Source organism: Alosa alosa, chromosome 8, assembly GCF_017589495.1.
Source record: "Alosa alosa isolate M-15738 ecotype Scorff River chromosome 8, AALO_Geno_1.1, whole genome shotgun sequence".
NCBI classification, from domain to species: domain Eukaryota; kingdom Metazoa; phylum Chordata; class Actinopteri; order Clupeiformes; family Clupeidae; genus Alosa; species Alosa alosa.
Window position 1 is genome coordinate 28,069,242 of NC_063196.1, and position 15,400 is coordinate 28,084,641.

The following is a 15,400-nucleotide window of genomic DNA, read 5'->3' on the forward strand; positions in this document are numbered from 1 at the left end:
ACTGAGCCGCGTCCCACAGTGTGTGGGGAATTCAGTGTAATGACTGGGTGGTCAAGCAGTGGAATTTCTGCAGCAGCAAAACGAAAAAGACCTGGATGTTAATTACAAAAATATGCACATATTCTGATGATTTACTTTGTTATAGTGAGAGCAGCAAGCCATTGCATGTTTTGAGGTCCAGATCCATGCGGAGTTTTTGATCCCAAAAAGATTAATGACCTACAAGTTTTTGTGGTAACTTAGGAAACCCTCACCTGATATTTTTAAGGATCTGCATTGAGCACATCTTGATATCCCCAAACCACAGCTCAACACAACTGACACCTGAACAGTCATCCTTGTATTGTAACAATAACAGCAGCGACGACTTTGGCCTTAATTGGCCTTTCCAAATTCTTCAAGTCTTTGAGTTCCAAAAGAGAAATGGCATGCTGTAGGTTTTCAGGCGAGAGACAACCTAAATATAAATCACAGACATGAAAAATGTCAGACTGTAGTCCCTAATGGATCAGCCGCATTTAGCACATAATTTCCTCACATATGTCTGCAGTTCTGAAAGCTCCCCAGACACAACTGTTGACTTTGAATCTTCAGACACTGCGACCACAAAGACAGAACAGAGATCTTCCATCACAAAGGGTTTTATTTTGTGGATCAAAGCCCCACTTGATCATGCATTATTTGCAGCTGGTATCTCAGAAAAAAAATATCTTTCTTCTTTCTCACAAAACATTACAATTTTTCTGAACAAACATTCAATCAACAATGTATTCTGAAATCACTCAAACGCATGGGATAATCTACACATTGAAAATGGCTACACATTTAGTGCACTCGTTAACATGCCTACTGCATTACATTAGCTGTAGGTAATGGGTATTCAGTTTCAGTGGTGAGAATATGATGGCTCCGTCAGACTACAGTTTGATATCTGAGTACATCTAGTTACAGTGTGTGAGCAATTGCAAACAATTATGTGCATACTCCTCAATGTACTGAAGGGGGCACCACTACAACTGACCAGGTGAAGCACTCCAGCAGGTTAAACTGCTCTGATGACAGAAATCGACATGTGGGGGACATGTGGGGGACATGTAGTGTAAAATGACACCTGCTGACAAAAATCACTCAAACACTCCCACAGTGACCCCAGCACACAGACTCACATTCTTACACTTGCATGTCACGTACGTGCACACACACACACACACACACACACACACACACCATGTTCTTTGAGTTTTAAGGCATGTCAGTAGTAGCAACGAAGGGGTGCTCTTTACAGCCTACATTAGCGCCCCATTGTTGGCATGGTAACAGCAGGACTCTTGAGCGTGGCGTCCTCTGCTTTCCATTGTGATGTAATAGTCTTGATCTGAGTGTAGAACTGGATGCCCTGTGGAGCAACAATTCCGTTCAGCCATCAAAGACATTTCATACTACCCACAGACTTGCTTATATCTAGCTACACTGTCAAGCATTTTTAAGTCATGACACATTACCAATGTCTGAGTCTTGTCTCTGTGCAAGTATTTTAAGAGATCGTACTCTGTTCCCCAAAACCTAAACGTGTAAGTGTTCAGGATGGAGGACTGGGCTGAGGGGCAGAAACACGATCAGTTGAGATAAAAGTAATTGAACAGAAGCTGTTTGCTGGGAATGTTCGATAATTCAAAAGCGTAAAGGGAGCAGGAGTAAAGAAAATAAAACACAACAAAGCTTCAGTTCATAAGCGTTAAGCCTCAGGCAGAAGCAGAATACTCCTTCCCCCCCCCCTCATCTCTGAGCTGCCTTTAACCCTTGTGTTACCCTTAAATCTTACCGACATGCTTTATCCTTGGGGTCAATTTGACCCCAGCTAAATAAATCCTCAGAAAATAATTATAATTCATATTGTTATCCACTTTTTTTTGTGACAGGTACTTAACAAGAGTGTCATAACCACCATCAAAAGCCCTACAAAACAATCCCACCCACCCCCACACCCCTTTATGTACCTGGGAACCCTGGCTGGCAATATTGCCCATCCAGTGTCAGCAGCCCAAAGGCTTGCTGTTGCTTCCCCTTTTGACTTATACAATCCTGCCAAAATTACTTATATGTAATATGTACTTGTGTATATAATAATGATAATAACAATATGTTCTCATACTATTACAATAATAATATCCATAATGTGTCAAATATTCATGTATCTTATGTTTCATACAGCTGGAGTCAAACTGACCCCAAGGAACATTAATGTACAAAATATTTGTACAGGACATTAAAAACATATTATTGTACAAATGTCACGCTAACTCTGTTGTACCCTTCAATTGAGGAAAAGTCATGAAACAGGAAGTAAAAAAAAAAAAAAAAAAAAAAAAAAAAAAAAGGGAACCATATATTTTATGATGTTAAACGTTGCTTGGGGTCAAATTGACCCCAAGGATAACAGGAGGGTTAAGAAACAGATGGCAAGTTTCACAACTGCCTCTACATGAGGTCTGAGATGAGAGGAGGGAAAGGAGAACAGAGAAGAGAGAAGAGAAGAGAAGAGAAGAGAAGAGAAGGAAGGAGAAGTGAGATGGACCACCAGTGTGAGATTCTCAGTGCTGCCAACAACTCCTTGTTCTAATGGCATACGTCTTGGTTAAAACTTCATCACTGGTAAGATCACTATTGGTCCCAATCACAACACAGGGCAGTCACTGAAGGGTTAAATGGTGTACAGGGCTCTCAGCTTCAGAGGGACGCTATTTTCTATATTTCAGAGTGAGGCATTAATGACTTCAATGAGGCCAAGAATGTTTAATCCTTCATCCAAATTAACCAAAATGAACAAATTACCATCCTTGCCACCACTGGTGGATTACCACCTAGGTTTCAACATATCTCAAAGTTGTGTGTATGACCGAGACCCGGCAAGGCTCTTCAAGGTTCAAGGGTTCTCACCTGCTTGCCATAGAAGTTGGTGTCTCCACGGAAAGAGCCTCTGGATCCAGTGAAGGAGAACATGGGGAGAGGTACCGGAATAGGAACGTTGACTCCAATCTGCAGAGAGAAAACATGACAATGACAATTCTCCTAGGGCATCACACAAAGTGACCGCAATTATGAAATGATACTGTGTGTGTGTGTGTGTAATAAGCAAAAAAATGTCAAATATACACTAAGGTGTAAATGGTTGTAGTACATTTTCCACATATAATTATTTGAATACAAATATTTTTTTTGGACAGAAATGTTTAAGTTCAGGAAAAAGGTTATATCAAACTAAAGCTTGCCATCACGTCAGTTCAGAGGTTTATGATAAATATACATTTAAGGCCATTTTTTAGTGTGAACATGTCAAGATCTAGGTCCTGACCATATCCCAGAGTGCACTGCAAATCTCACCTGGCCCACATCCACCTCGTTTGTGTACTTCCTGGCGGTGGCACCGTTGGTGGTGAAGATGGCGGTTCCGTTGCCATACGGGTTGTTGTTGACCATGCTGATGGCTTCATCCAAACTGTCAGCCTCCAGGACGACTAGCACTGGTCCAAAGATCTCCTCTGTGTAGCACTTCATGTTGGGCTGTAGGTGGGCCATAGACACAGTCACAGATTAATTTGCAATTTGGTAACAAACCGGCAAAGGTAATCTCTGAAGAGACATGTTGACTGACAAGGTAATATTACACCATTTAATACAAATAGTAGGAGGCTGTTGCACAATTGCCGTAAAGTAATTTGTGCTTCTCTAGGTCAGGGGAGCGTAAGCTGCCAGGCTGGTTCTCTGTGGACAGGAAGGCTATGGCTGTGGAATGAGCGTGATTCTCCCTATAACCATCAAAATGACTTTGAAGCCACTATATGCAATAAAGTGACAGAACATTTACAGGAATGATGTATGCCAGTCAGGATGGCATGATGAGCAAAAAAAAATCGGAAATGGAGGAAAATGGAAAGAAATTCAGTCCTGTGCTTCCTCTTCGAAAAAGACATTTTAAACACATTTCTTTGGAGTTCAGACCTGTGTGGCGTTGAGATGGTCTAATGCAGGGATTCCCAAACTGTGGTATTTGTTATCATGTAGGGCTGCTAATTACACATGATGCCTGGAATGCATCAATAGAATGTGTTAACGTTTTTAATGCGTCGGATGGTGGGGGTACGCGAGCCGAGTCAGGATGAAAGTGGTGGTACGCGGGGAAAAAAGTTTGGGAACCGCTGGTCTAATGGATCCTTTCCATGTTAATTAGTGTGAGCTGCTGATGCCTTAGGGCCATCTTCAGACTGAGACATAGAATGGAAAACCGGTTTCACCTTGGCTTCGTTGAATAATGGGGAGATCTGTGCATGGCAACAAAGTTACTGTGAATCTGAAACACGGTTGTACCCTCCTTCATATGCAATTCTTGGACTTTGAAACCATTAAGAAACTGGTCAATCTGCACAATGACAGAGCGTGATGCTGAACACAGACTGTGACTCAAACCATCCCTCTTATCACCGCCTCCCTCCACATGTTACGGTACATGTTTGAGTCTGAGATTCAGGTAGAAGGTTGCTAGAGCCTGTTGTGAGCTGCAAGGCAGCCAATCACCATAACTCACTTAATTATTCATGTGGGTGCCAGACAAGCTTGAAGGGCACTAGATATCTGCTAAAATGGGCCATTTCATTCCCCAGCCTAATTATATGGTTGTAAAATCACATCTGCTTTTGACAGACCAATCAGATAAGTTGCATACTGTTAAAATACTCTGTCCATCCATTGTCATCTTTAATATGATACTATGCCTGCTAGACCTGCACACATTCTCCAAGAAGGCACAAATCTGGATGACGGGAGCCTATTGCTCTGTAAAAGGTCTCCTCCAGCATTCCAGCCCATAAGCTTGGAAGGATTTGGTGCAGAAGAGCTCATGGGCAGGACTGTATGCATTCTCTGCTCACTATCTTACATCTAGCATGCTTTTGACCTCACATAGCTGATGGTGAAATGATTTGAAGGTTTACTTGTTTTTTTCTTACATTTTCCAACCCAGACCTCGGAACTCCATTGTGAATAGCCTTGGCTGCTAGTTGGAATGACAACGTACGTGACTAAGATTAGATATAAACCATGAAATTGATAAATGTGGGTGGTGGTAGCGTAGTGGTTAAGGAGCTGGGCTAGCATGCAGTAGCTTGTAAAGTTGTGGGTTCAACTCCTTGCTTCCACCATTGTGCCATTGAGCAAGACACTTTAATATAAATGACATATGTACCAGAGGTGGGAGTAAGTCACACATGTAGAAGTCACAAGCAAGTCTCAAGTCTTAACCTTCAAGTCTCAAGCAAGTCCAAGTCATTTTTTGTGACAGTCAAGCAAGTCAAGTCAAGTCATAGCTTGGGTCAAGCAAGTCAAGTCATAGCTTGGGTCAAGCAAGTCAAGTCAAGTCATAGCTTGGGTCAAGCAAGTCAAGTCAAGTCATAGCTTGGGTCAAGCAAGTCAAGTCAAGTCATAGCCAAATCATTGAAATTCATGATGATTTACCCATGTTTTCATTTTAAAATAAGCTACAATAGGTTAGTTATGAACTGCTGGAGTTTTATTTGTAACAAACAAATAGACATTGCATTCATTCAAGCTACATCTGAACGGTTTATAGAATAAGATGAAATGTATACGAATAAAAATAAATGTATTTCAAGTCGACCTATTATAAAATAGCCTATTATTGTTTCAATATGCCTCAAATATTAGGTAGCCTAGGCTATATCAAATCATGAAAATATATTCAAACAGTTCAAGTTACACCCGTCCTGACCCGTCACATCTCCAGGGAACCAATAATGTGAACTAATCAATCAATCAAACGCTGCCGCCGACGTCACTGCCAAACTTTGACAAGCGCGACAGTGCAATGGGTTTTAGGAGGGTTTAGGACCGTCAATGCTATATCATATTATACATAAGCCTAACATGTGAAATAAGCTACTTTTCTATACTGATTGCTGGCAGTTAGCTAGGCCTACTTACTGTTGTTAGCCTACTACTAGGCTGTAACGTATGGAACAGGGACGTGTTTAAGAGGGAGGGAGAAAGAGAGGCGCTTACTTTAGGTTACATTGGCAACATTTTCGCTATATATAGATTAAGCTTAGGCAAGAAAATGTTTCACTTTGCCATTTCACACATTTTAACCTAATATGGCGTTAACTAAAAAGCATAACAGATTCAAAGCCAACTCTTAATATGCCTCAAATTTGACGTTAGGTTTCTAACGTGGTGGTGGTTATGTCGCTATTTTGCACACTTGCAGACTGCTGTTCATTTCTCCTTTGACTTGTCAGATACATCATCTGTGAAGCCAAACATTATTATGTTTTGGTATAAACGTAGAGCCTTCCATATTTGCAAGTTAGACTGAGGTAGGCCGTCTCATTTGATCTGGCACTTGCTGTTGGTCTGTCACGTCGCGTCACTTGGTACAATGACCGGTTCGCTCGCGTGACGCATGCAACAGCACCTAAGCAGATTTTCTAAAATCGTAAAGTTAACTCCTTAATATCTATGAAAAAAATAAAAAGTCAAGTCATTTCAAGTCATTTGTCTCAAGTCTACAATAAAGGCTCAAGTCATGAATAGCAAGTCAAAGTCAAGTCGAGTCTTTTATACATGTTGATCAAGCAAGTCTCAAGTCTTAAAAAATGTGACTTGAGTCTGACTCGAGTCAAGTCAAGTGACTCGAGTCCCCCATATCTGATATGTACTGTAAGTCCAATTGGATAGAGGTGTCTGCTAAATTAATAAATGCAAATGTAAAGGAAAATCATGCTGCTTACGGTGACATTGCCCAGGATGGTGGGGCCCACGAAGTTGCCGTTCTCGTAGCCCTTGACGTGCACGTTGCGGCCATCCAGCAGGACCTTGGCGCCCTCGTCCACGCCACTCTGGATCAGGCTGTTGACGCGGTTCTTGGCCTCGGGCGAGATGAGTGGCCCAACGTCGGCACCAGGCTGGTCACCTGAGAACAGGGGCGAGGAAGTGGACATTTCATTGACAGGATAACGACCAGCATCCCAGGCTTTCAGCAGTGCCATTACACATTCATACAAGCTAGCTGTGGTGGCCACCTCAAAGTCAAAGTCAAAGTTAAAGTCTGCTTTATTGTCAATTTCTTCACATGTCAAGACATACAAAGAGATCGAAATTACGTTTCCCACTAACCCACGGTGGAGACAAGACATATTTTACCAAATAAGTCCACAGACAAACATAACATTCAAGTAAACAATATAAAAAGTAAATAAGAAGGCACATACAATGAAGAAATAAGAGCAGCAAAATTTGGGTTGAAATTGTGCAATTGTGCATAGACAGTCAATATAATAGTGCAAAAGTCAGGCCAATAAGTGGCTGAGGTAGTTCTGTTTGACCTAAGTATGCAAGTGGCATAGTGGTGCAAGTTATGCAAGAGCAGCAGAAGTGTGTTCAGAAGTGTTTTCAGGACAACAACAAGTTGCAAAGTGTGCAAGTGTACAAGTGGAGTAGTGCAAGTGGAGTAGTGCAAGGCAGCCATTGTGGGTCCAAAGTCCAGGATGTTATGTAGCTGGCTGAGGGTGGAGAGAGTTCAGCATCCTAACAGCCTGGTGTATGAAGCTGTTGGAGAGTCTGGTGGTGCGGAAGCGCAGGCTTCTGTACCTCTTCCCAGAGGGCAGTAGATCAAACAAATTGTGAGCGGGGTGACTTGCATCACTCACAATTGTGGTCGCCTTGCGGGGGAGGTGGGTGGTGTAAATGTCCTTCAGGGAGGGGAGTGAAGCACCAATAATCCTTCCAGATACCTGAAACCCTTGAGCATCACTAAGACTAGAGAACAGGGCTAATCAGCACTTTTAGGCTACCCGTTTGGCAAGCCCAGTCCTGTGTGTGTGCGTGTGTGTGTGTGTGAGAGTGTAGGATGTGTGAATACTCTGTGATAAGCATTTTTAGCCAGTTTTTTTTTTCTCCAGACATTTTATTGTGAAGCACCCTGTAACCTTCAACTTTATAAGAAACTTACTAGAACCTACTTCACCAACTTATTTTCCACTTTATAAGAAACTTACTGGAGCCTACTTCACCAACTTATTGTCTTTCTTCTTACCCAAAAGGGTAGAACCCTGGCTAATACGGTGGTGCAACAGCACACGGAAAAACTCATGAACACGACGGGACTCAATGCACCTCATTTTGTAAAAAGTTGTAGCTACGTGTTTGTCCAAATGTCAGCCTCGCAACAGCTTTCTAAAAATATATTACACAATTCTAATCTTCTACCTTTTTTGACAAATTCCACAAATTGCTCTTCACAGTCCTCTAGCTGTCTGTTTGGTGCAAGTATGAACACAGTTTTTTTTTTGTTTGTTTTTTAAAGCACACAGCCCTGGCTCTAAGGTTAAAGAAACATAGTTGCTCGAATAGAGCAATAAAAAAATCCCTACTAATCGACAGTGCTTACAAGCACACAGCAGGGGTGTAATTTGTTGGGCTGTTAAGCTTAAATCAACAACTTTTTGCCAAGCAGCAGACTCCAGCTTAAATCACCTATCTGCTAATTGCTGGCACAAATGTGAGTGTGTGTATGTATGTGTGTGTGAGTACACATTTACCTGCGTTGACATGCAAGTTTAAGAGTGCAAGTAGTAACGTATTTTCCGGACTATAAGTCACATTTTTTTCATAGTTTTTCATCTTTTTTTCCTCTCTCGCTCTCTCGGAGGTAGCCTGTCCAGCATTTTCTCTGCTGCCGGCTTGTACCTCCAAATCGCCCAAAATGCCTGACCTTCATTGCATTCTCTACTTCTTTAGCTACATTTTCATGTACCACATCAGCATTTATGTTCAGTGAATCTTTTGTGAATTGCTTTACAATTGTCGTCGGGCCATCCTCCTACTCCTTCGTCTTCATTAACATTCCTGGTAGAATTCTCAATCTTTTTGGCCTCTATGTGTCGAGTTACATAGTCACTGTCTGCTCTTGGTCTTGGATTTTGTGAAGTAAATTTCTAAATAAATGCGAATTTTATAGTAGTCTAAGAGATATATATATATATATATATATATATATATATATATATATATATATATTATATATATATATATATATATATATATATATATATATATATATATATATATTATATATATTTCTCTTCATGAGGGCATTTTTTGACTGATGCGACTTATACTCCGGAGCGACATATAGTCCGGAAAATACGCTACATATTTACCTGCGTTGACACACAGGTAGGTGAGTGAGCGAGCACACATTTACCTGCGTTGACGCGCAGGTTCTTGAGAGTGTGTGTGTGTGTGTGTGTGTGTGTGTGTGTGTGTGTGTGTGTGTGTGTGTGTGTGTGTGTGTGTGTGAGCACATATTTAACTGCATTGACGCGCAGGTTCTTGAGTGTGTGTGTGTGTGCGCACATTTACCTGCATTGAGGCGCAGGTTCTTATGTGTGTGTGTCTGTGTGTGAGTGACTGAGCGAGTGAGCGTGTGTGCGTGTGTGCGTGTGTGCGTGTGTGAGAGCACACATTTACCTGCATTGACGCGCAGGTTCTTGGTGCGTTCCACCAGCTCGGGCAGCCAGTCGCGCGCCTCTCCCACCAGGATGGCGGTGCTGAGGGCCATGCAGCGCTGACCTGCCGCCCCAAACGCCGCACCCACCAGCTGGTTCAGCGTGTTCTCCTTATTGGCGTCCGGCATCACCACGCCGTGGTTCTTGGCTCCCTGTGAAGTCACAGTCAGGTCAGAATAACAATCAGCATCAGTAAACAACAACAACAACAACATTACGCTTGTAGAAATACAACTTTTTCATGCTAATTTGAGAGAAATAGTGGTAAGCGTAATGAACAACTAGAGTGTGTTTGCGTTTGTGTGTGGTAGGCTTACTGTTGACCCTGAAAACTGAAAGCTTTCGCCCAGACTACAGCCCGTCTCTGCCCACTGCTACTCACTCATGTGGAAACAACGCTGGCTTAAAGCCACACACACACACACACACACACACACACACACAGAAGCCTAAGGCTAATGCTACACACTTCTGCCTGAGGAGGAGTTATTGCTACACATACAGTTACAGCATCTGTCTGAGTGGAGGCTAATGCTACTAATATCTGATCTATTGCTAACACACATCCATCTTATGGGATTAATGTAACACATCCACCTTATGTTGCTAATGCTAACACGCACCCACTTTATGTGACTAATGTAACACACATCCACGCCAGATAGCAAAATCAGATTGGCAGATAGCGGACCGCTGGTGTTATGCCACTTGTGGTCCACCGTTGGACCACCATCTCTTTAAATTTAACTTGTCATGAATATTAAGAAAAGTTAATATAATTATATATGGAGTATAACTAAACAAATAAAAAACATTTTAGATCAATAGCGGCAAAATATTGGCCAATTTGTCTGCAACCCACCAGCGGACCGCCAGAGAACCGATGAGCAAAATGCCAGCGAACCACCAGCTATGCCCCCAATGGACCGACAGCGGTCCGCCAGCCTCTTGCTATCTGGGACCTTATGTTACTAATGCTAACACACATCCACCTTATTGGACTAATGCTAACACATCAGTGGGAGTGGGGTCTCACCATGTTGGACTGCACCCTCTTGCCGTTCTTGGAGCCCCTCTCGTAGATGTACTCTCCGGCTTGGTTGGAGCCCACGAAGCTGATGGCCTTGATGGCAGGATGGTCACAGATAAAGTTCACAGCTGCCAGAGAGAGGGAAAAACGCAGCAGTCATTAACTAGAAAATATAATTTCGAGGAAATTACCAGTGCATGAAAATATAAACATACTGTATATCAACATAAAATGCAAAACAAACTTTTATTTGGAAACAGTTGGCAGGAGTCATAGTTGATAACAGCTGACAGTTGAAATGTCTGAACAGTTAAATAGTTGAGTAGTTTAAATAGTTAATTTATTTAATAGTGAATTATTGTAGTGAGGACATTTATTTTGAAACAGCTGTGGGCAGAGGAAATAGTCTAAAAGAATCTGTAGTCTTAGGAGAGCCAGATTGTATGCTTAAAGCCTGATACAGAGTATATTGTTTAAAAGTTGAATGTAGATAGTGTAATGGATGTTGATGGACAGAAAGTTGAATGGATGTTGATAAGCAGATTGTTTAATGGATGTTGATGGGATAGTTTAATAGGTGGATGAGTGAAGGGTTTGAAGAGGATGAATGGATAGAAAGTTGGATGGAATGTGCCTTATATCCTTGTAGAATGGAGGTACACAGAGAGAGTTGGCCTAGTTAAGCAGAAAGCAGTTGATACAGGTGCAATCAGTTTAACTGGCCCTTTGATGGGTCCTAGTTGAGCAGCTGGAAGTTGATACAGGTGAAAATCAAGTTAATTAGCCCATTGTGATGTCATAGTGCCAATGCAAAGTCTATAGGGAAAAATAAGCTTGTTTTTTATTAAATCTCAAAAAGTATAAAGTTTACAAAAGTGAAAAATACATTCCTCAAGTGTCCTTTTCAAGACCTACGTTACAACGTTTAAACGACGTTTCTACGTTAAACGGTTGAAGCTGAATTAGATGCAGAAATATAAGAAAAATAAGAAGACGACTTCGGATAACAGAACTGTGCATTTTCATGCACTGTAATTAGTCAGTGCTGAGTCATGCTCATCTAATGCTCAGTCAATACTCAGTCAGTGCTTAACGAATTCTGAAATATCATCACTCTAGATCAGGGGTACCTAACTTGTGTGTGTGTGTGTGTGTGTGTGTGGGTGGGGGGGATGCAGCTGTTGAGCTCCATTCAGCAGAGATAAACAGGCCTATAACACGAGCGAGTAGCCAGGGTCACCTTGGAGCACTGTCCGAGCAAAAGCCTATTGATCAATGGTATGACTGACGGCTGACAGTCTTTCAGAGTGAGGCAACTCCGGTCTGTATGAGAGGAATAGACAAACATTTTGAAACGGTTCTGTGGCCTGCGTATTCACAATGAGTACAAATGGCAATTAGATTTAGATGAGGCGATTTCCTAGGCAGTCATTGGGACTATATTGGGGTTAAGCACAGGCGAAGCACTGCTACTTAGAAGTGCTCTGAACACATGACTTCAGCTAGACCAGCGGTCCGATACTCTTTGCAGCAGGCTTAGGTTTAAACCAAGGGCGTAGGTTTGGTCTCAGCTTTGGTGGGGACAGTATCGACATAAGAGTGACATGACACTGTCATGACACATGAACCCTAACCCTAATCCTAACCTTTAACCCTAACCCTAACTTACGACAAAAACAGAGATCATCTTTCTGGGGTCATAGAAGAGAAGTGTCTCACCACGTTAATTTCTTTGAGTATGGAAATGCACCATAGTTATCTTTTTTTTTTTTGCATTGTGTAAGCTACATTCTCAAATACATTAGCCTACATAAACAGAATATAGAAACAGGAAAATGTTTCAGATCCATTGTTTATTGCAACTGCAAGATTCTAACTTATGGTAGCCTAATTAACCTAATTAATGTGTGGGGCGGAAGCTGCACTGAATACAACAGGAAAGCCCTGCAGCGCATAGTGAACACAGCTGGAAGGATTATTGGTGCTTCACTCCCCTCCCTGAAGGACATTTACAACCACCCACCTCACCCTAGTAAATGACCAAAATTGTGAGTGATGCAAGTCACCCGGGCCACAATCTGTTTGATCTACTGCCCTCTGGGAAGAGGTACAGAAGCCTGCGCCCCAAGCACTACCAGACTCACCAACAGCTTCATACACCAAGCTGTAAGGATGCTGAACTCTCTCCCTCCTCTCCCCCTCCACCCTCAGCTACATAACATCCTGGACATTGGACCCACAATGGGCCTGCACTACTCCACTTGCACACTTGTACACTTTTGCAACTTGTTGTTGTTGTCCTGAAAAAAACACAACACTTCTCTGCTGCTCTTACATAACTTGCACCACTATGCCACTTTTTCTTACTTAGGTCAAACAGAACTACCCCAGCCTTTTATTGGCCTGACTAGTATTTTATTGACTGTCTATGCACAATTTCAACCAAATTTTGCTGCTCTTATTTTTCATTATATGTGCCCTCTTATTTACTTACTTTTTTGTTTACTTGAATGTTATGTTTGTCTGTGGACTTAAATTGGTAAAATATGTCTTGTCTTCACCGTGGGATAGTGAGAAACGTAATTTCGATCTCTTTGTATGTCTGGAACATGTGAAGAAATTGACAATAAAGCTGACTTTGACTTTGACTTTTTAACAGTCAGTGACATGGTAACTCTGTGACTTCTATTTTGTTGTGCTGTAAGTGACTGTCCGTGCTGCACACTCATAATCAACATGACTCCTAACCTTGAAAGATTACAGAAGCTAGGTTTAGCTGTGACAATATCCTGGGTAACATATACTATTAACAGTTAATGCTATTTTTCACAGTAGAATCCACATTTGGAAGCCTGGTCATGTTAGGCTACCAGTTGTAGTTGCCAGTTTGTGTGGCTAGCTAGTTATTTTGCCTACTTGGACTCTATAATGAAAAAGCTTTTTATGTCCCTTTTGTTCTTTGGTGGCATAGCTGTTCTGCAAAGCACAAAAAGGGGCACAAACGTATGCTACATGCTGAAGGGCAAAGGGAATATTAAAATGTTTTACACTGGCCTTTTTTGGGTTGTGTATTGGTAGACAGCCCTGATAACTTAACCTACCCAACACACCCACTCATTCGTCTGCCAGGGCCACCAAAGTGAAGTATATGCTTTGACACTCTTGCGCATGTCAGATAACCCCCCTTCGATTTCAGCCAACCAAATTACAGTGTTTCTTTTACGGTCATCCTGTCCGTTGGAATCAGTACAAATAGCACAAAGGAGTTCGCTAAAACATTGATGGCGACTAGTACCTAGCGTCCCCACCTAAACCTACTCCTACGCTCTAAACACATGACTTCAGCTAGATCAGCAAGTCTCTGTATCAGGTTCCTTGGTAACCCATACTTCACTAATAATTGATCCCAATAATGGCAGCATCAATTATTACCAGTTAGTTTCCTCTCCCTTAAAAGCACATTGTGCTAGAGATACAAAAATTTAAAAATTAACCATTGGCTTTTCTTGGTCAAGGCAATAGGAATAGGAGTGAATAACTACCCAGGAAGTACTGGTACACACATTGATATAAAATGTCTTCTCGTACTGCAGGTTGTTTTGGGTGTAAATGTTTGTTCAACCAACAAATGTAAAACAAAACATGTGCGTTCATCTGAGCATCTACAATCCCAGGTTGCAGTTAACTCCGGATCTAAACCAGCACCCAAGGCGATTTTCAATTATCGTTGTAACTCTAGGGAAAACAAATAAAAACTCAAAAATTCAAAACCCCATCCTGACTTTTTCATGAAGACCCCAACTTTTGTAAAAGCACCAACTTCCGCCCCTTTCGTTCGAAAATTCTAAAACAAAGATGTTTTGCAATACTTCAAAACAACATTTGATAAATGAACCTTACATTTTCCCATAGCCAAAGGTGTGTAGATATGAACAAAATCTGGTTTGGTTCTTAAAAGGAGAATTTACTGCTTTAAAAATCCGATTTTGTTTACTGTGCTCGGAGTTTGGTGCTGGACTGGTGGGTGCCCTATTTCCACCCACTCACTCACTCGGCACATCAACGGTTAGGCCGAGAATTCTTGTCGCGAAATCAAAATTCCACTGTAGCTCCAAGCGGATTTGTACTTGCAGCCTTACAGAACTGTTTACAGCTCTTCGAGTCACAGTGAAATTAAATTTTTGGTACATAGCTAATCTAGATACACTCATGGGGTGGGTGATTGTGTTTCTTTAGGAATCCGCCGTCTTGGTTTGTAGAGAAATGAATATTAAGTGACAGATACAGGTAAAAGGGCGGATATAGGTGACGTTCCGATAGTTTTGCAAGTGTATTTTTGCTGGTATTTTGACCCTTCACATTTTTATGCATTGTCTACTATAAGCATGAAAGCAAAACATCCAGGCGTTACCACAACTTTTAACCAAATGTCCATACTTTTGCAGCACTTGGCCATGTTGTGATTGCTCTGTTATTTTTTATAAGCAAACATGAATAAATAAATAAGACTCAAAACTAAAAATAACAGATAGAAGACCTTTGGCTGTGTCAAGCCAAAGTAATGAACCGACAACAAAGCATTGCTTCAAACATTTGGCAACACACAAGATGGCTTGTGAGCTACACATCCCCAACACCACTGTGTTTACCAGACAGTAACAATGACTGGGTGGAGTGATTTCTCTTTGTGGTGGATCAAAGCAAAGGTTTTGCTTCTCGTCATAAATTTTAGCATGTTTGGAAATCAAAGTTGTCTGCTGTTTCCTGGTCAGACCATATATCGGTGGTCCTA

General features: G+C 41.6%; 1 protein-coding gene across 1 annotated transcript in view; it reads right to left on the reverse strand.

The window, feature by feature from the left end:
- Positions 1-625: 625 nt before the first annotated feature.
- aldh6a1 (aldehyde dehydrogenase 6 family, member A1) overlaps positions 626-15,400 on the reverse strand; it is a 27,271-nt gene continuing 12,496 nt past the window's right edge. Inside the window, exons 7-12 of the mRNA XM_048251335.1 lie at positions 10,615-10,736; positions 9,541-9,730; positions 6,801-6,982; positions 3,382-3,561; positions 2,938-3,036; positions 626-1,396 (exon numbers count right to left, since the gene is read on the reverse strand). Coding sequence (XP_048107292.1) covers positions 1,292-1,396; positions 2,938-3,036; positions 3,382-3,561; positions 6,801-6,982; positions 9,541-9,730; positions 10,615-10,736 — 878 coding nt within the window. The 3' untranslated portion in view covers positions 626-1,291. The remainder of the gene's footprint in view (positions 1,397-2,937; positions 3,037-3,381; positions 3,562-6,800; positions 6,983-9,540; positions 9,731-10,614; positions 10,737-15,400) is intronic.